The 20,314-nt window shown below is 32.5% G+C and overlaps 2 protein-coding genes across 7 annotated transcripts in view; one reads left to right on the top strand and one right to left on the bottom strand.

The window, feature by feature from the left end:
• Window positions 1-16,655, bottom strand: part of LOC125849552 (peroxidase 49-like) — a 23,517-nt gene extending 6,862 nt beyond the window's left edge. The window contains exons 1-5 of one of the 6 annotated variants that reach the window (XM_049529645.1): window positions 16,342-16,655; window positions 13,042-13,233; window positions 12,788-12,953; window positions 12,311-12,676; window positions 1,119-1,319 (exon numbers count right to left, since the gene is read on the bottom strand). In XM_049529645.1, coding sequence (XP_049385602.1) covers window positions 1,270-1,319; window positions 12,311-12,676; window positions 12,788-12,953; window positions 13,042-13,233; window positions 16,342-16,566 — 999 coding nt within the window. In that variant the 5' untranslated portion in view covers window positions 16,567-16,655 and the 3' untranslated portion in view covers window positions 1,119-1,269. Of the gene's footprint in view, window positions 1-1,118; window positions 1,686-1,767; window positions 1,934-2,029; window positions 2,222-2,380; window positions 2,691-6,037; window positions 6,627-6,743; window positions 6,914-7,000; window positions 7,190-7,514; window positions 7,787-12,310; window positions 12,677-12,787; window positions 12,954-13,041; window positions 13,234-16,341 lie in introns of those variants that run through there. The other 5 variants (XM_049529649.1, XM_049529647.1, XM_049529650.1 and 2 more) reach the window with 5 other exon arrangements.
• Window positions 16,656-17,790: 1,135 nt separating this feature from the next.
• On the top strand, window positions 17,791-20,314 carry LOC125847443 (uncharacterized). Its single transcript, XM_049527060.1, has 5 exons — window positions 17,791-17,858; window positions 17,966-18,678; window positions 18,789-19,007; window positions 19,335-19,704; window positions 19,846-20,314. The coding sequence occupies exons 1-5, from the start codon at window positions 17,791-17,793 to the stop codon at window positions 20,312-20,314; spliced, it is 1,839 nt and encodes a 612-aa protein (XP_049383017.1).

Genomic DNA, 20,314 nt, shown 5'->3' on the forward strand with positions numbered 1-20,314 from the left:
CTTCTTCTTCTTTCAAATGCTCTGTAAATTCTCCAAGTCTTAATCTCCATTCATGGAGTTATCAGTTAGCTTGTAGTAAAACATATCAAAGTTGGAAATCTTAAACATATGGTCTAAATAGGCCAAAAAATATTATTATGTCAAACAATTAGACTAAAATGATATGAGCCTATGACTAGTATAATTTGTTGTATGTATGTTCTCATGCGTTACATAAGCACAGCAAGCTAACCTACAAATGGATAAGTGAATGTGAATATTAGGTGAATCCAAATTTGGTCCAATGAATGGACAAAAATATATTCAGGTAAAAAAGGTTAGGAGAACTGCTTCGCCACTATTTTCAAACATGAACAGAATAAGATTTATGCTTGGAAAAAACTGATTTTAGTCGCATGAGGAGAATTATTTAATGCGGTATAGGATGATCAACGAACTGTCTATGTCTTTTATCAAGATACCCGGTTTTGGGACCACCATTTAAGTTATATTCTCAGTGCTTAAACATTTGTAAGTTTATTTTCTTCGCATGCATCACACAAATATATACCACCTGTTTATGTTTATGTACATACATCATCTTTAAACCGGTACATGATTCTTGCTAATACCATAATATGGTTTTCCCTAATTAAGTTTTCCGTAATTTTTTTTATGAGTTTTCTTTAATTTTATTTATTTATGAATTTCATATTTACATGGTATAAAAAATAATTTAATTTGTTATATCAATTTTTTAATGATAAATTTAGTTAAGTGATTTTATTGATATAAAACTTAAGCTAAGTAATTTTATTGATACAAAATAAAGTTCAATGACTTTACTTAATAAATCCTTTTCGAGATATTAACTGACATATTTAGTTGAGAAAATATTGATTGAGAGAATGAATTAGATAATATGATATGATATGATTAGTTGAAAATCCGAGAGCGAATATTCTCTTAATCAATAGTATAGTATTTAATGTAATTTTATCTGAAGGTATTAAATTGTTGTACTATATTGCATAATATTCTATGTAATATGTGTAGCTTCTTTTCTTGGTTTCAGTTAATTTACTTTGTCATGAAGTGTTAAAATGAAGTGTGAAAGCTACTAAAAATAAGATCCACAATGGTATAGAATATAGATTCATTATTAAAAACAGATGGAACAAGCGATGTGATCTCAAGGACGAAAAATGAAGAATGTAAAAAGAACAGGGGAAAGATAGATAACAAAACAACAATAAAGAAGATTAATGGAAAGATACATAACAAAACAACTTAAGACGAGTTGATCTTCCTGCATGTCTTCCTGATTTCTCCACTGGAACCTGTCAAGGGAGAAATGTTTCCCATCTTAACCATAGACTTGGCGAAGTGGTCGAAGAAAAGGGCATTGTTCTCTGCATATTGCTTCACCAAGGCTAATGATGCTTCACTCTTAGTAGTAAGAACTTGATCAGAGTTCAACAGACCCTTTGAAGCCAACAAGAGCTTGAAGTAGCTGTTATCAAATTTTGTTGGGGAAATAAAGTCCAAGAAGAATAAGTTTTGGTCACCACCAGATTTTGGGCATCTATTGCGCAATTGGGCAGCATATGATTCATCCAGAGTAGTGTCTGGTTTACTGTTTCCTGACTGGTTGTAGAGCCTTTGCCTGAAGCTGACACATCTTGAATTTCCAATTGTGTGGCTCCCTGCATAATAATACATCGATGTTAACTAAGATTTCAAACATGTGAATAACTATGTAGTAACAAAGAAATTAAAGGGAGTAACTTTTACCAGCGACAAGGTCAACAAGATCAAGCCCCTGCCTCTTGAATTTAGTGAGAATGGTGTTGAATGTGTTGTTTGGAGCAGGAATGTCATTGTTGGAGCCACTTAAACTGGCACTTCTGGAGTCTCTTCTTCCCAATGGAACCTCCCAGTTTGGTCCACCAGCCTAAAAAAACAAAATAAAATTAGCTCTGTTTCGCCCCTCCTAGAGAAGTAGTGTGAGTGATCAACTTTAATTTATGTGACACTGATCACTACTTACCAAAACAGTGGAGTCCCTTGCAGCAAGTGCCAAGATATCAGCACAAGAGACAGTTTGTGGGCATTCTTTCTCAAGTGCAGATTTAATATCATCAATGACATCAAATCCACGAGCTGAGTTCCTGTTGGGGTTTGATCTCTTTTCAGTTACTATGCTTCCCCTGCTGTCCAGAAGCAAAGACGCGTCACACCCCTACAAAGCATAGTAAGAAAAATGATTAGCTAGCCTATCAACTTTTTATGGCACATATCTCTATATTTTGTTCATAGCAAAAGTAATTTTCAGTTGTGTACTAGTGTGCATTGTTATAATACAAAGTGACAAATATGTAGTAACAGAGAGATGTTTTACCTTGACAAAGCAGTCATGGAAATGGAGCCTCAGCAACGAAGCAGCCATTCGGGCTTCTTTGGCAACAGCCTTGGCAACAACAGACTTGACAATTTCTTGTGCTTGTGGGCATGATTTGTAATAGTATTGCGGGTATAGGTTATCATTGTCACTCTTAAAAGAGAAACAAATTGGTGCAAAAGCAAGGAGAGCTACGAGAACGAAGAAGCTTGTAGACTGTGCCATCTTGAACTTAAGTTCTAAGGACTTGTTGTAGAAACAAGATAAAATATTGAAGAAGGCTAACTCGCTGTGATGAAATTGAATGGAGTTTCACTAGTATATATAGTGTGTTCAATGGAAGAAGAGTCGGAAATAAATGGAGTTGGTAACTTTTTAGTTGGGATAAGTATATTAATTTCTGCATTATTTACCAATTGATGCAAACTTGTGTTTTAACAAGTATGATGATTGATCTGGTCCATGATAGTAAAAACACCTTCACCAGCTACTGTAAATGTTGCAACATCAATTCAATTGTAATGCATGACATGAAGTTGATTATGACTACTTATCTTACTAATTGTTGACTTGGCAATATTTTTTAACATTGTAAATTACTCTCTCCATTCACTTTTACTTGTCCACTTTAAACTTTGCACACTTCTTAACAAACAATAATTGATATGAATATATTATCTTAACAAAATTGTCACAAAGTTGTTTAATTAAGGGTGATTTAGTAAATTATCTTCTTATTTATGATTTCTTAAGCATCGTACAAAATGAAAAATGATCAACTAATATGGTATAGAGGGCGTAGTTGATATCCAAACTTTAAGTGAATAAAATAATCCAGGTTTGTTAATCAAATGATTTTTAGGAGAAAATATTCAAGGTTCTTCTGTAAATCAATAATATATATTTAATATTTAATATACATGAATTGGCTTAGTCCTCTCCTACCCAAAATCCAGATTTTTTATTTAATTGTTTCAGTCATGCCATCGAGAAAAGTTTTAGAGAAATTTAAGTTATAAAATTATTTAAGCGCTAAATAATGACTTGATCTAGTCAACCCCACACACAGCTTAATTGATTGCTTTGGGCTCAAGGGATGCAAAGATGATAAACATGGCTATATAACAAAAAGAGTTGATAAAAGTGGGACAGAATCCACCTGCTTTGTTGACAAAAGAGGACCTCCACAATATTATTATTTGACTTCAATTGCTCCAGGTCCTATTTACCCACGCCATTTCTTAATTCCTCTTCTTTTCTTTTTGGTTTTATATATTAAACATGTATGATCTCATGAAGATACCTTTTTGTTTTTCCTCTTCGCAATTTCATGAGGAAGTTTTGAATTTCATTAGTATAATTTTATATTAGATTTACCAACGTATAGTATAATTTACTTATTTTGAATACTATTTACTAGTGACATAGTCAACTTTTTCAGCTAAATTATATTGCATTAACCTAAATCTTAATCAAGATGGTCAAACAAAGAGAATTTTTTTATTTTTTGTTATGTACTTTAAGCTACGTTATTGACAATTTCTTAGAAAAATAGAAATAGGCGTTTATTAAAATATAGTAGTACTGAGGACTAGGGTAACTTGGTCTATGTCTGCTCTCATGCATTACAGAAGTGAGGAAGGTGGCCGACAACTGGATAAAGCGAATATTAGGTGAATCTGATTGGTCTAATGAAATGATTAAAAATTAAAATGTTAGGAGAACTGCTCCTCTACTTTTTCAAACATAATTTTTATGCCAAATCTGTTCTTTAACACATTGAGGACAAAGGGGTTCAAGCAGATTGGCTGTCTCAATTAACGAACTGTACTCTATTCTCTTTTGACATAGTTGCAAGTAAGACCTTCCTAAAGCAACTTAAAGCAAGGTGAATAAACTTTAGAAAACCCAAAAATTGAANGTTGACAAAAGAGGACCTCCACAATATTATTATTTGACTTCAATTGCTCCAGGTCCTATTTACCTACGCCATTTCTTAATTCCTCTTCTTTTCTTTTTGGTTTTATATATTAAACATGTATGATCTCATGAAGATACCTTTTTGTTTTTCCTCTTCGCAATTTCACGAGGAAGTTTTGAATTTCATTAGTATAATTTTATATTAGATTTACCTAACGAATATAATTTACTTATTTTGAATACTATTTACTAGATGATATAGTCAACTTTTTCAGCTAAATTTTATTGCATTCACCTAAATCTTAATCAAGATGGTCAAACAAAGAATTTTTTTTTATTTTTTTGTTATGTACTAAATTTAAGCTACGCTATTGACAATTTCTTAGAAAAATATAAATGGCAAATCGCCGTTTATTAAAATTTAGTAGTACTGAGAACTAGGGTAACTTGGTCTCTGTCTGCTCTCATGCATTACAGAAGTAAGGAAGGTGACCAATAACTGGATAAAGCGAATATTAGGTAAAATCTGATTGGTCTAATGAAATGATTAAAAATAAAAATGTTAGGAGAACTGCTCCTCTACTTTTTCAAACATATACAGAATAATTTTTATGCCAAATTTGTTCTTTAACACATTGAGGACAAAGGGGTTCTTGGCTGTCTCAATTAACGAACTGTACTATATTCTCTTTTGACATAGTTGCAAGTAAGACCTTCCTAAAGCAACTTAAAGCAAGGTAAATAAACTTTAGAAAACCCAAAAATTGAACTTGGGAGTTGATTTCACGTATCAAGACACTTCTTTTAATTCTAAGTGCCAATGATCATTAGTCAGTAATATAACCCAACTAAGTTAGTTGGGGTCGAATCCCACAGGGAGTGATACGTGTTAGAGAATCAAGAGCCAAGTATGAATATGTTCAAGTCAATCATAGGTAAAGACATTTACTAATAAAAGCATAATTAAGAATATCCTTCATTTTTTAATTATTTTTTATAACTGACCGCGAAATAATTAAGAAAAAAAAGAGGAGACGAACTTCATTTTTAAAAAAACAGAAATTATTCTAAAATATTTTACAATATCTTCTTTACTCTCCATTTTCTTTTCATTTTTGGTATAATTTATTTGCCAAATACTTCTCTTTTTACTAAATAAAAATACTTAGATTTTTTTTTTCTGTCAAAGGTAGTTTACAAGATTTCAAGTAAAAAAATATAATGGTATATGTTAACATTAATTTAGAAAATATGATCTAAAATGTTTTTTTAATACTAAATTTTTAGAGATTATCTCGAGTTATTTTTGTGTATTTTGTATCTTCTATGTAATTTTTTTTATTAAGGATATTCTTATTTTAAATGATTAAATTTTTACAGAAGATTAAAATTATATCAACGAGAAATCAGAAAATATTATTAAGTTGATGATATAAATAAGGAGTCAAAATTAGTGGAAGATGAAAATTTTCTTACCAAAGTTAGTGAGTGTTTTCTTGATTTGTTCTTTTTAACTATAATTAAGAGGCTTGTTCATAGTATAGTATTTTCTCAAATTTGGTCTGAAGGTATTAGAATATTAAGTACTATATATAGTTCCTGTGTTATCGTATGCTTTTGACTTCATCTCTATACCAACTTATGTTTGCCTACTGATTAAGTACAAAAATATCTGGAGCTTCTGTTCTTGGTTTCAATTAATTCACTTTGTCCTGTCATAAAATGAAGTGTGAAAGCTGCTAAAAATAAGATCCACGAATAGTATAGATTCATGATAAACAACAGATGGTACAAGTGATGTGATCTCAAGGACGAAAAATGAAAGAAGCTAGAAGAATACAAAAGGAACAATGGAAAGATACATAACAATTATTGAATCAGTTTCTGCAAATGAAAGTTGATGTGCTCTCTTAAGACGAGTTGATCTTCCTGCAAGTCTTCCTGATTTCCCCACTGGAACCTGTCAAGGGAGAAATGTTTCCCATCTTAACCATAGACTTGGCGAAGTGGTCGAAGAAAAGTGCATTGTTCTCTGCATATTGCTTCACCAAGGCTAATGATTCTTCACTCTTAGTAGTAAGAACTTGATCAGAGTTCAACAGACCCTTTGAAGCCAACAAGAGCTTGAAGTAGCTGTTATCAAATTTTGTTGGGGAAACAAAGTCCAAGAAGAATAAGTTTTGGTCACCACCAGATTTTGGGCATCTATTGCGCAATTGGGCAGCATAAGATTCATCCAGAGTTGAATCTGGTTTATTATTTCCTGACTGGTTGTAGAGCCTTTGTCTGAAGCTGGTACATCTTGAATTTCCAATTGTGTGGCTCCCTGCATCACAATTTATCGGTGTTAACTATGATTTCACGTCTGATAACTAGTCTGGCTAAAAATTAAGCAAATGTCAAGGAAAGAGCAATCCAAAAAGAAAAAAAAAGAGAGTAACACTTGCCGGACAAAGCTACAAGGTCAACAAGATCAAGTCCTTGTCTCTTGAACTTCGAGAGAATGGAATCAAATGTGTTGTTTGGAGCAGGAATATTGTTGTTGGAGCCACTTAGACTGGCGCTTCTGGAGTCTCTTCTTCCCAGTGGAACCTCCCAGTTCGGTCCACCAGACTGTATGAACGAAAAAAGTAAGCTCGTGTTTTATTTATTCTTAAGGAGGTACTCTGATCACACTATATATGCCGTGGCAGTACTTACCAATACAGTAGAATCNGCAGCAAGTGCCAAGATATCAGCGCAAGAAACAGTTTGAGGACATTCCTTCTCCAGTGCAGATTTAATCTCGTCAAGGACTTCGAATCCACGAGCTGAATTCTTGTTGGGGTTTGATCCTTTTTCTGTCACAATACCATTGCTACTATCCAGAAGCAAAGATGCATCACATCCCTACATCACATAGTGAAGCAATAACTAGCCATCAGTTTTCACTTCCTGATACACTATAATTAAGAAGTTCAAAGCCGCATAAAAAGAAAAAAGAGGCTATATTTTGTGTATACTCTCAGTGCAAAAGCAACTTTTAGCGAGTATATTTTTGCATGCTAGTATGCTATTGCACTTCCTGTTCAGAGTGTTTCCAACTTTCTGCCATATAGATATCGTCGTGACACAACTTATATTACATGTACATTCAATTCAACACGGTATAGTCAATGGACTGACATTCAGCAACTTATATATATATATGTGTGTGTGTGTGTGTGTGTGTTACCTTGACAAAACAGTCGTGGAAATGGAGCCTCAACAGAGAAGCAGCCATTCGGGCTTCTTTGGCAACAGCCTTGGCAACTACAGACTTGACAATTTCTAGCGCTTGTGGGCATGACTTATAATAGTATTGCGGGTATAGGTTATCATTGTTACTCTTAAAAGAGAAACAAATTGGTGCAAAAGAAAGCAGAGTAATGAAAATGAAGAAGCTCGTGGACCGAGCCATCTTGAAGTTAAAAGGACTTGGATTTAGAAGAAATTTAATTTGATTAATGCTGATTGCTGAGGAACGCTAGCTTTTGCTGTGATGAATTTGATATGAAGTTCACGAGTTTATATAGTGTGTTTAGTGAAAGAAGTTTTACAATGGACAAGTAAATAAATGGAGTTGGTAGCCTTTTAGTTGGGATAAAATATAATTATGCATGATTTTAATTTGCCAATCCAAGAAGACTTGTGTTCTACAAGTAAATGATGATTGATTTGGTCCATCATAGACAAAAGACTTCACCAGCTACGTAAATTTTCCAACATTAACTCAATTGTTATGCAGGACAACAGGAGGTTGATTAGACTCTTTATCTTACACATTACTAACTACTTGTTGACTTAGTTATTTTCGAGCCTTGGTAAAGTTGATGAGGTCGGAAATAAAAGTGAAAAGAATCAAGGCTTCTTAAACAAATAATTCTTGGGAGACAATTGTCAAAGTTCATCTATTTGTCTATCGATTTGAAGATAATATGCGCATCAATCAGCCTATAGTCTTCCCCTAACCGATATCAAACATAATAAATTGTACTCAGCTATCATGCTATAGAGGAAAATCTTTACTAGTAATACTAAAATATTAAGCATGAGAGAATGACTTGATCTGGTCAGCCCCACACGCCTTAATAGCTCAAGGCATGCAATATATAAAGTGACAAAAGAGTTTATATAATATTTTAATAAATAGAAGCCGCACCTGCTTTCTTGACAAACCGAGCCTCATCATTTGTCTTTGATTACTCCATGTTATTAGAAAAGTATACACCTGATCATAGTTTTCCTTTATTTTTATCCTCTTTTCAATTTTAGGAAAATATTGTTGAACTTTTCAATTCATTAATAACTCAGATAAGCAAATAGCTATATCCAATTTACGGAAATAGATTTATAATATACGATAATTCGAATCGCACCTGTTCTATATATGAAATATTCAACTTTTCCTCTATGTATTGCGAAAGAGTTAGCTTGTAAAATATATCAAAGTTGGAAATCTTAAATATATAGTCTAGACTAATAAAAATTTATCATGTCAAACAAGACAAATGCTATGACTAGTATAATTTGTTGTATGTATGTTCTCATGCGTTACATAAGCACAGCAATCTAAGCTAATCTACAAATGGCTAAGTGAATGTGAATATTAGGTGAATCCAATTTTGGTCCAATGAATGGACAGAAAAATATTCAGGTAAAAAGGGTTAGGAGAACTGCTCTGCTCCTATTTTCAAACATGAACGGAATAAGATTTATGCTTTGAAAAAACAGTTTTTAGTCGCATCAGGAGAATTAATTAATGTTACTGATGATTGGCCATATCAAATATTTGCAGACGCCCGAAGTCGCGCAGATATATTTATTTCCAACTTATTGAGCAGTAGTTCTAATTCTACTATCATGTTTTAAATGAATTGGGACTTATAGGCATCAAACTGTGTCTGAGCTCCAAGCCTGGACTGCTAATCTCCACTCCAAGTAACTAAGATTGTGATAAAGATCAAATGGCCTTTTACAACTACAACAATAATCCTAAGCTAGTCCAGGTTAGCCACGTTCTATTTAAAGCCTATTTGACATTACTGATAAGAGGTAAAAATACTTATTTTGAGAAAAAAATATTTAAAAAAAACTCAAGGTGTTTGAATGAGATTTGGCTCATCTCTATTACATCTTCTGTGCATTTCCTCTAGTGCAAATTTAGATAAGTGACACTTGTCATATTTATAATTTAAAGGTTTAGATTAAGTTAATTTAACAGCCTCTTAACTATAGTTAGAAGATAAATTAGAAAAAAAAAAAGTATAACTTACATAAATTTCATAGTGTAAAATCTAAATTACCTTTTATCCCTATTATTTTTCTAATTACACAAATCTCATGTTTTTTAGGCATTTCGGATACATAATTAAGGATCCGGATACATTATTGTTGATACATTATGTATCAATCTGTTGCACTTATTAAGGGAAAAAAAACTGAAAAATCAAATTAAGATCTCATAGTATTCATCTGTTGCACTAATTAAGGGAAAACAAAATTGAAAATCAAATTAAGATCCCATAAATTGCGCTGATCCATTTCAAATTATTGTCAAGAATTCAATCATATAGTGTAACTAACCAAATCAAAAAATAAATTTCTTCTTCTTGTTCATCGTTCTCTCTGTTTCATAAAAAAAATTGTCTAAATTTTGGATAAGCAATGTGAGTTATGAAGGATACAAAAGTGATGGAATTGTTGTTGGACAAACGATTTCTTTTCTAAATCTTCAAGTTCATCGAATATCCTTTTGATTTTGATTCAAGATTGTCGAAAATTTTGAGATTCAAAATTCTTCTCCCAGTTCATTGAAGATCCAAAATTGTTGAAAATTTTGAGTTTCAAAATTATTCTCCTAGTTCATTGGAGATCCTTTTAATTTTGATTCAAAATTATCGAATCATGAAGATCCTTTCAATTTAAATTAATAAGTGTTGTATTTCTACTAGATACATTAAATAAGAAAGTGTTGCCCATAAGATTTTAGGTTTGAGATCGATACATTATTGTTTGATAATTGTTATTTATTAGATACATTTATTATAAATTCAAATTTACGTATCATAACTAAAAAAATTAGTACATGATACATTATTATTTATGTATCTTATTTTGTTTGAGAAATACTATAATTTAAAATTAAAAAATACATTATACATGTAACTGTTCCAAATTAGTTTTTTTTTTCTGTGTGTAATACATAACACAAAGTTTATGTATCAAGTACATTTATATTGAACATGATAAACGTAAATCGAAGATTCAACAACATTAGAGTTATGTATCAATACCGTAAATATGAACATGATACATTGCATAAAACAAATGTTATTACAGCAGTGATGTATCAGGTCAATGATAACACTAACAAAGACTAATTTAAGACTCAAAATAAACGAGATACATTAAAAATCTGTATCTTTGATAGTGATGGCTGTGCAATGGTAGATCCAATATTTTTCTTCTTTTTTATGATGTTTTTCAACAGTAGATACATTAAAAGAAAATAAATATTTTTCAAGAAAAATTTTCAACGACGATATGATTAACAAAAATTGCAAAGGTTCAATAAGATTTCAATGGGGGCATATATAATAAAAGAAATCTACATCTTGAATAATTTGAAATCATTAATTGGAAATAGAAAAGATTTGAAATTCAAAAGTAGATTAATTGATGTAATTATAGAGAGATTTGGCGTGAAAAAAAGGAAGGAAAATCATAGGTATGAAATTTCAAATTAATGTATTCAGAAAAGTGGATGATGGAAGGAAAAGAATGAATTTTTGATATTTTTTGAAATGATAGGGAAAATAAGAAAATATAATAATAAATGGTGTGTAATTAAGTAATTTTAAAACTCACAACTTTAGTAAGAAAATCATCATCTTTCACTAATTTTGACACCTCTCTAATATCATTATTTTTATGATATATGTCCTACCTCTGCATTGACATCATTTTCCTAATCTAAAGTTAAAAATATCCTTTGTTTTTTTTAATTCTTTTTTATAACTGACCAAAAAATAAGCAAAATGATTAAGAAAAAAAGAGGAGACCAACTTTATTTTTTAAAAAAAAACAGAAATTATTCTAAAATTTTTTACAATTACTATTATACAATATCTTCTTTCCTCTCCATTTTCTTTTCATTTTTGGTATAATTTATTTGCTAAATACTTCTCTTTTTACTAAATAAAAAATAGTTAGATTTTTTTTCTGTTAGTTTACAAGATTTCAATTAAAAAAATATAATGGTATATGTTGTTATTAATTTAGAAAATATGATCTAAAATGTTTTTTTATTACTAAATTTTTAGAGATCATCTCGAGTTATTTTTGTGTATTTTGTATCTTCTATGTATTTTTTAAATTAAGGCTATTCTTATTTCAATTGATTAAATTTTTAAATAAGATTAAAATTATATCTACGAGAAATCAGAAAATATAATTAAATGCTGATATAAATAAGGAGTCAAAATTAGTGGTAGATGAAAATTTTCTTACCAAAGTTAGTGAGTGTTTTCTTGATTTGTTCTTTAATTATGATTAAGAGGCTTGTTAATAGTATAATATTTTCTCTAATTTGGTCTGAAGGTATTAGAATATTAAGTACTATATAGTTCCTGTGTTATCGTATTCTTTCGACTTCATCTCTATACCAACTTATGTTTGCCTATTGATTAAGTACAAAAATACGTGTAGCTTCTGTTCTTGGTTTCAATTAATTCACTTTGTCCTGTGATACAATGAAGTGTGAAAGCTGCTAAAAATTAGATCCACGAATAGTATAGATTCATGATAAACAACAGATGGTACAAGTGATGTGATCTCAAGGACTAAAAATGAAAGAAGCTAGAAGAATACAAAAAGAACAATGGAAAGATACATAACAATTATTGAATCAGTTTCTGCAAATGAAGGTTGATGTGCTCTCTTAAGACGAGTTGATCTTCCTACAAGTCTTCCTGATTTCTCCACTGGAACCTGTCAAGGGAGAAATGTTTCCCATCTTAACCATAGACTTGGCGAAGTGGTCGAAGAAAAGTGCATTGTTCTCTGCATATTGCTTCACCAAGGCTAATGATTCTTCACTCTTAGTAGTAAGAACTTGGTCAGAATTCAGCAGACCCTTTGAAGCCAACAAGAGCTTGAAGTAGCTGTTATCAAATTTTGTAGGAGAAACAAAGTCCAAGAAGAATAAGTTCTGGTCACCACCAGATTTTGGGCATCTATTGCGCAATTGGGCAGCATAAGATTGATCCAGAGTTGAGTCTGGTTTATTATTTCCTGACTGGTTGTAGAGCCTTTGTCTGAAGCTGGTACATCTTGAATTTCCAATTGTGTGGCTCCCTGCATCACAATTTATCGGTGTTAACTATGATTTCACGTCTGATAACTAGTCTGGCTAAAAATTAAGCAAATGTCAAGGAAAGAGCAATCCAAAAAGAGAGTAACACTTACCGGACAAAGCTACAAGGTCAACAAGATCAAGTCCTTGTCTCTTGAACTTTGAGAGAATGGAATCAAATGTGTTGTTTGGAGCAGGAATATTGTTGTTGGAGCCACTTAGACTGGCGCTTCTGGAGTCTCTTCTTCCCAATGGAACCTCCCAGTTCGGTCCACCAGCCTGTATGAACGAAAAAAAGTAAGCTCGTGTTTTATTTTTTCTTAACGACGTACTCTGATTACACTATATATGCCGTGGCAGTACTTACCAATACAGTAGAATCCCTTGCAGCAAGTGCCAATATATCAGCGCAAGAAACAGTTTGAGGACATTCCTTCTCCAGTGCAGATTTAATCTCATCAAGGACTTCGAATCCACGAGCTGAATTCTTGTTGGGGTTTGATCCTTTTTCTGTCACAATACCATTGCTACTATCCAGAAGCAAAGATGCATCACATCCCTACATCACATAGTGAAATAATAGCTAGCCATCAGTGAAAGAAGTTTTACAATGGACAAGTAAATAAATGGAGTTGGTAGCCTTTTAGTTGGGATAAAGTATAATTATGCATGATTTTAATTTGCCAATCCAACAAGACTTATGTTCTACAAGTAAATGATGATTGACTTGGTCCATAATAGACACGTAAATTTTCCAACATTAACTCAATTGTTATGCAGGACAACAGGAGGTTGATTAGACTCTTTATCTTACACATCACTAACTACTTGTTGACTTAGTTATTTTCGAGCCTTGGTAAAGTTGATGAGGTCGGAAATAAAAGTGAAAAGAATCAAGGCTTCTTAAACAAACATAATTCTTGGGAGACAATTGTCAAAATTCATCTAATAGTCAATCGATTTAAATATAATATACGCATCAATCGTCCTATAGTCCTCCCCTTACCAATATCAAACTTAATAAATTATACTCAGCTATTATGCTATAGAGGAAAATCTTAACAGAAATATTTAAAAATTAAGCATGAGAGAATGACTTGATCTGGTCAGCCCTACACGCCTTAATTGCTCAAGGCAAAAAAATATATAAAGTAACAAAAGAGTTTATATAATATTTTAATAATACATAGAAGCCGCACCTGCTTTCTTGACAAACAGAGCCTCAACATTATTTGTCTTTGATTACTCCATGTTATTAGAAAAGTATGTACCTGATCATTGTTTTCCTTTATTATTATTATCCTCTTTTCAATTCTAGGAAAATTTTGTTAAACTTTTCAATTCATTAATTACTCAGGTACGCAAATAGCTATATTCAATTTATGGAAATAGATTTATGATATACGTAATTCGAATCACACCTGCTCTATATATGAAATATTCAACTTTTCCTCTCTGTATTGTGAAAGAATTAGCTTGTAAAACATATCAAAGTTGGAAATCTTAAATATATAGTCTAAACAAGACTTAAGAAAAAATTATCATGTCAAACAAGACAAATGCTATGACTAGTATAATTTGTTGTATGTATGTTCTCATGCGTTACATATGCACAGCAAGCTAACCTACAAATGGATAAGTGAATGTGAATATTAGGTGAATCCAATTAATTTGGTCGAATGAATGGACAAAAATATATACAGGTTAAAAGGATTAGGAGAATTGCTCCGCCACTATTTTCAAACATGAACAGAATAAGATTTATGCTTGGAAAAAACTGATTTTAGTCGCATGGGAGAATTAATCAACGAACTGTTTATGTCTTTTATCAAATATTTGCAGGCGCCCCAAGTGCAGAGATACCCGTTTATGTTTATGTACATACATCATCTTTAAACCGATACATAATAAACAGGCTGTTTATATACGTGTATTTCTATTGCAACTCGATCAAGTCTCAAATCATTAAGCATTTAATTTCACTTCCGTGTAAATTTATAATATCTTTTATTATTGTATTATGACAACATAAACACATGAAATACCTCACACCATTAAAAGTATTATTGCACATTTTAATTAACTTCTTTTTCTTTTCAACTACTAATGTCGGCCTTTATAATTTGCACATCCAACCAAAAAAAATAAAATATCGCGTGCGGCTCCAAATCAACACACAAATATTTGGGTTGATTGACATGTATTTATCAAAAAAAAAAAAAAAGTAACCAAAGTAAATGTCCATTTGAATAAAAGAGTATGTGGTAAGGCAAGAAACGTCATATTGAGTTGCAGCACAAGTTTTAAACCTTGAGCATATTAGGAGTAATCTATAAAGGTCCGTTAATTTTGAGAATTATCAAATAAAGTTATTAAACTTTGTCTTGTATCAATAAAATCATTCACTTTAGGACTTTATATCAATATAATTATTCAATCAAATTTATCATTAAAAAAATTGATATAGCAAAATAAATTACTTTTTATGTCATGTAAATATGAACTCCATAAATAAATATTTTTTTCAAATAAACTCAATTAGTGAAAACTATATCATGGTGTTAACTATATATATCAAGCTTTTGTCATTTTATTTTATTAATCCCAGTAGGTTTCATCTTTTTGGTCATTTGATGACTCGAACTCACAACCTTAAGGTTGGAAGCAGAGGATGCTTACCATCAAATCAACTCCCTCTTGTCATACCAAATATGGTTTTAACTAATTAGGTTTCCGTAAAAAAAAATTATGAGTTCTTTTAATTTTGATTTATTTATGACGTTCATATTTATATGGTATAAAAAATAATTTATTTTGTTATATTAATTCTTTTAATGATAAATTTGGTTGAGTGATTTTATTGATATATAGGACTAAGTTCTGATTTTATTGATACAAAATAAAGTTGAATGACTTTATTAGATAAATTTCTCAAAGTTGAATAACTTTTGAGATATTAACGGGTATAGCTAGTTCAGAAAATATTGATTGAGAGAATGAATTAGATCATATGATTAATGATATGCTATGATTTGATTAGTTGAAAATCCCAGAGCGAATATTCTCTTAATCGATAGTATAATATTTTATGTAATTTGGTCTGAAGGTATTAAATAATTGTACTATATAGCATAATATTTTAGGTAACATCTGTAGCTTCTTTTGTTGGTTTGAATTAATTTAGTTTGTCAAGTGTTAAAATGAAGTGCGAAAGCTACTAAANATATCAGCGCAAGAAACAGTTTGAGGACATTCCTTCTCCAGTGCAGATTTAATCTCGTCAAGGACTTTGAATCCACGAGCTGAATTCTTGTTGGGGTTTGATCCTTTTTCTGTCACAATACCATTGCTACTATCCAGAAGCAAAGATGCATCACATCCCTACATCACATAGTGAAGCAATAACTAGCCATCAGTTTTCACTTCCTGATACACTATAATTAAGAAGTTCAAAGCCGCATAAAAAGAAAAAAGAGGCTATATTTTGTGTATACTCTCAGTGCAAAAACAACTTTTAGCGAGTATATTTTTGCATGCTAGTATGCTATTGCACTTCCTATTCAGACTATTTCCAACTTGTACATTCAACACGGTGTAGTCAATGGACTCAGAGTTATAATACTTAAGTGTCATGAATGTTTAGTCAGATGAAATCTATATGTTTTACCTTGACAAAACAGTCGTGGAAATGGAGCCTCAACAGAGAAGCAGCCATTCGGGCTTCTTTGGCAACAGCCTTGGCAACTACAGACTTGACAATTTCTAGCGCTTGTGGGCATGACTTATGATAGTATTGCGGGTATAGGTTATCATTGTTACTCTTAAAAGAGAAACAAATTGGTGCAAAAGAAAGCAGAGTAATGAAAATGAAGAAGCTCATGGACCGAGCCATCTTGAAGTTAAAAGGACTTAGATTTAGAAGAAATTTAATTTGATTAATGCTGAGGAACGCTAGCTTTTGCTGTGATGAATTTGATATGAAGTTCACGAGTTTATATAGTGTGTTCAGTGAAAGAAGTGTTACAATGGACAAATAAATAAATGGAGTTGGTAGCCTTTTAGTTGGGATAAAATACAATTATGTAGGATTTTAATTTGCCAATCCAACAAGACTTATGTTCGACATGTAAATGACAGTAGTAATTGATTTGGTCCATAACAGACAAAAGACTTTCACCAGCTACGTAAATTTTCCAACATTAACTCCATTCTTATGCAGGACAGGAGGTTTATCTTACACATTACTAACTACTTGTTGACTTAGTTTCTTTCGAGCCTCCGTAAAGTTGATGAGGTCCAATTCTGAAGAAAAAATCCAAAGGAAATAAAAGTGAAAAGAATCAAGGCTTCTTAAACAAATAATTATTGGGAGACAATGTCAAAGTTCATCTATTTGTCAATCGATTTGAATATAATATACGCATCAATCGTCCTATAGTCCTCCCCTAACCAATATCAAAATTAATAAATTGTACTCAGCTATCATGCTATAGAGGAAAATCTTTACCAGTAATACTAAAAAATTAAGCATGAGAGAATGACTTGATCTGGTCAGCCCCACACGCCTTAATTACTCTAGGCATGAAATGTATAAAGTAACAAAAGAGTTCATGTAATGTAATAATAATAATAATAATACATAGAAGGGAACCTGCTTTCTTGACAAACAGAGCCTCAACATTATTTGTCTTTGATTACTCCATGTTATTAGAAAAGTATTGCGAAACAGTTAGTGTTAGCAAATGCAGAAATAACAAAGCATATGGTTATGTTAGTTAGAAGCTTCCAAAAGTTAGCTACTAGTTGATGACATGGCAATAGTTAGTTACAAAGTTTGTTAGAGATATTTTGTATTCATTCATAGTGAGGGTAGTATATAAAAGCATGTATGTATAGATTCACTGCATCAAGACATTAATACAATCTTCTTCCTTCTTCTTCTTTCAAATGCTCTGTAAATTCTCCAAGTCTTAATCTCCATTCATGGAGTTATCATGGTATCAAAGCCCTCGATCGTGAAGGGTTCAACAACAAGTAGCTAAGCAAAAGGTGCTCAGATTCACCACTGATTCAAAGGTGAATTGAAAGGAAGCATCAAAAGTAGAGTTCAACAACAATGGCGAATGGAAGTGCACCTGAAGAGACAAGCACTGAAATGGAACTTCAACTCAAGCTGTATTTCCAGTAATTGATCACAATCATCCGTTACTTCTTCAACACACTGATACTCCAGGTAGTTCTCTGATCTCTCTGCAGTTAACTGGTCCAGAAAACTATGCTTTGTGGAGTAGGTCTTTTAGGATTGGATTGGTAGGGAAAAGCAAGCTAGGCTTTGTAGATGGACGATTTCCTAAGTCCATGTTTGAACCAATTCTGTTTGATCAGTGGGAAAAATGCAATGTTGTAGTATTAAGCTGGATTATGAATGTTGTACAACCAGGACTCTTAAGCTCTGTAGTGTATGCTTCAGATGCACAAAAAGTGTGTCTAGATCTGAGAGGGAGGTTTGATACAGTAAATGGATCTAGGATTTTTCATTTGCTTAGAGAGATTCACACACTGGTGCAGGGAACTATGTCTATTGCTGACTATCATTCTAGGCTAAGAGATCTGTGGGACGAGTACGATGTTTTTATGCCTTGTCCTAGTTGTCCATGTCCAAAGTCAAAGAAATTTGGTAAACACTGTGACTATCAAAGGCTCTTACAGTTCCTTATGGGACTAAATGAGTCCTACTCAAGTCCTAGAAGCCAGATTCTCATGATGAGTCCAATGCCAACACTTAACAAGGCTTATGCCCTTATTATTGACCAAGAGAGTCAGAGAAATCTAGTTAGTTCTGCTTCTAATAGCTCAGGGGTGATAGAAGGAGCATCAATGTATACTCATACTCATAGAAGCAATACCTACAGTGGTGGAGCAGGTACATCTAAAAACTCCTTTCCAAGTGGAGCAGGTGGTTCATACTCAGGAGGATCTGGTGGTGGATATAGCAGTGGTGCTAGTACTTCTGGAGGAAGCTAAGAAGCGAGGAAGTCATTGCTTGTGTGAGCATTGTGGGTGCAAAGGAATATTCTAGGGAACAATGCTATAAGATTGTTGGATATACTGTAGATTTCAAATCTAAAAGGAAGCCAAATGTGTATGTTAATCAAGCTACTGTTTCAGAAGAGTGTGGAAATGACTTATGTCAATCAGGAGTTGGTGCAGGATCAACTAGTGGTGCATTCTTCACTTCAGATCAATATCAGCAAATATTACACCTACTCACAAAGTTTAGAGGAAACAAGGTAGGAGAGTCTTCTGCAAACATTGTCACTGTTGCAAATGCAGGTAGCTCTCTTACAACTTTATCTTGTAGTAGTAGTTGTAGCAGTAAATGGATTATTGATACATGAGCCTCTCATCATATTACATCTAACATGGACCTTGTTGATAAAGCAAAGAAGACATTTTCTCATACAGATAATAGAGTACACCTATCAAATGGAAAAGATGTATCAGTATCTCATGTTGGAAGGTCTTATGTCTTCACAAATAATTCCATATTTAATGTTCTCTTTATCCCTGAGTTCAAGTGCAACTTCTTGTCAGTTTCAAAACTCACCAAAGAATTACACTGTATGGTAGCATTCTTTCATGATTTTTGCATTTTCTAAGACCTCTCCACTGGTCAGGTGAAGGGGATTGGTAAAGAAGAGCATGGACTCTACACCCTTCATGAAGAATCAAGTCACAAGTCTAGTTCACAGAAGTTAGTTCACACTACTAGTGTATCTCATGTATCTGATCAGTCTGTTTCTAGTGATGTTTGTCATAGGAGATTAGGACATGCTTCTATTGATGTAATGAGGCATGAGTCTCTCAAATCCCTAAACTTCACAGATTGTTCTTATTGCACTGTGTGCCCTGTAGCTAAACAATCTAAACTTCCATTCCCTTTAAGTGTTCATAACACTACTGTTGTATTTGAATTGATTCATTGTGATCTGTGGGGACCTTATAAAGTTCCTACTCACAATGGAAAGAAGTAAATGTTACAATTGTAGATGACTTCAGCAGATATACGTGGGTATTTTTGATCGCTTCAAAAGTTGATTCCATAGTTGTTATACAGTATTTTCTTACAAAGAGTTCAAAACTTATTTTCCACAAGTGTTAAAACATTCAGGTCTGATAATGGTTGTGAGTTCCTCAGCACTGAGTTTCAAACTCTATTGAGTAACATGGGCATTCTACATCAGATTACTTGTGTGTATACCCCACAGCAAAATGGGGTTACTGAAAGAAAGCACAGAACCATTCTTGATATGGCCAGAGCTTTAAGATTTCAAGCCTCTATCCCTTTGAGATTCTGGGGGGAGTGTGTTCTCACTGCTGTTTATATTTTAAACAGAATCCCTACAAAATTACTAGGCTACAAATCCTCCTTTGAAAAATTGTACAGGGATCCTCCAGCCTTGTCTCATCTCAAGGTGTTTGGTTGTTTGTGTTATGCTGCAAGTCCTCAGAAACCTGATAAGTTTTCTGCAAGAGTTGTTCCTGCTGTGTTTATGGGATACTCCTCCACACAAAAGGGCTATATTCTTTATGATATTCATGCCAAAATGTTCTCTGTAAATAGGCATGTGGTGTTTTAA

Source organism: Solanum stenotomum, chromosome 12 (genome assembly GCF_019186545.1).
Source record: "Solanum stenotomum isolate F172 chromosome 12, ASM1918654v1, whole genome shotgun sequence".
In the NCBI taxonomy this organism is placed as follows: Eukaryota; Viridiplantae; Streptophyta; class Magnoliopsida; order Solanales; family Solanaceae; genus Solanum; species Solanum stenotomum.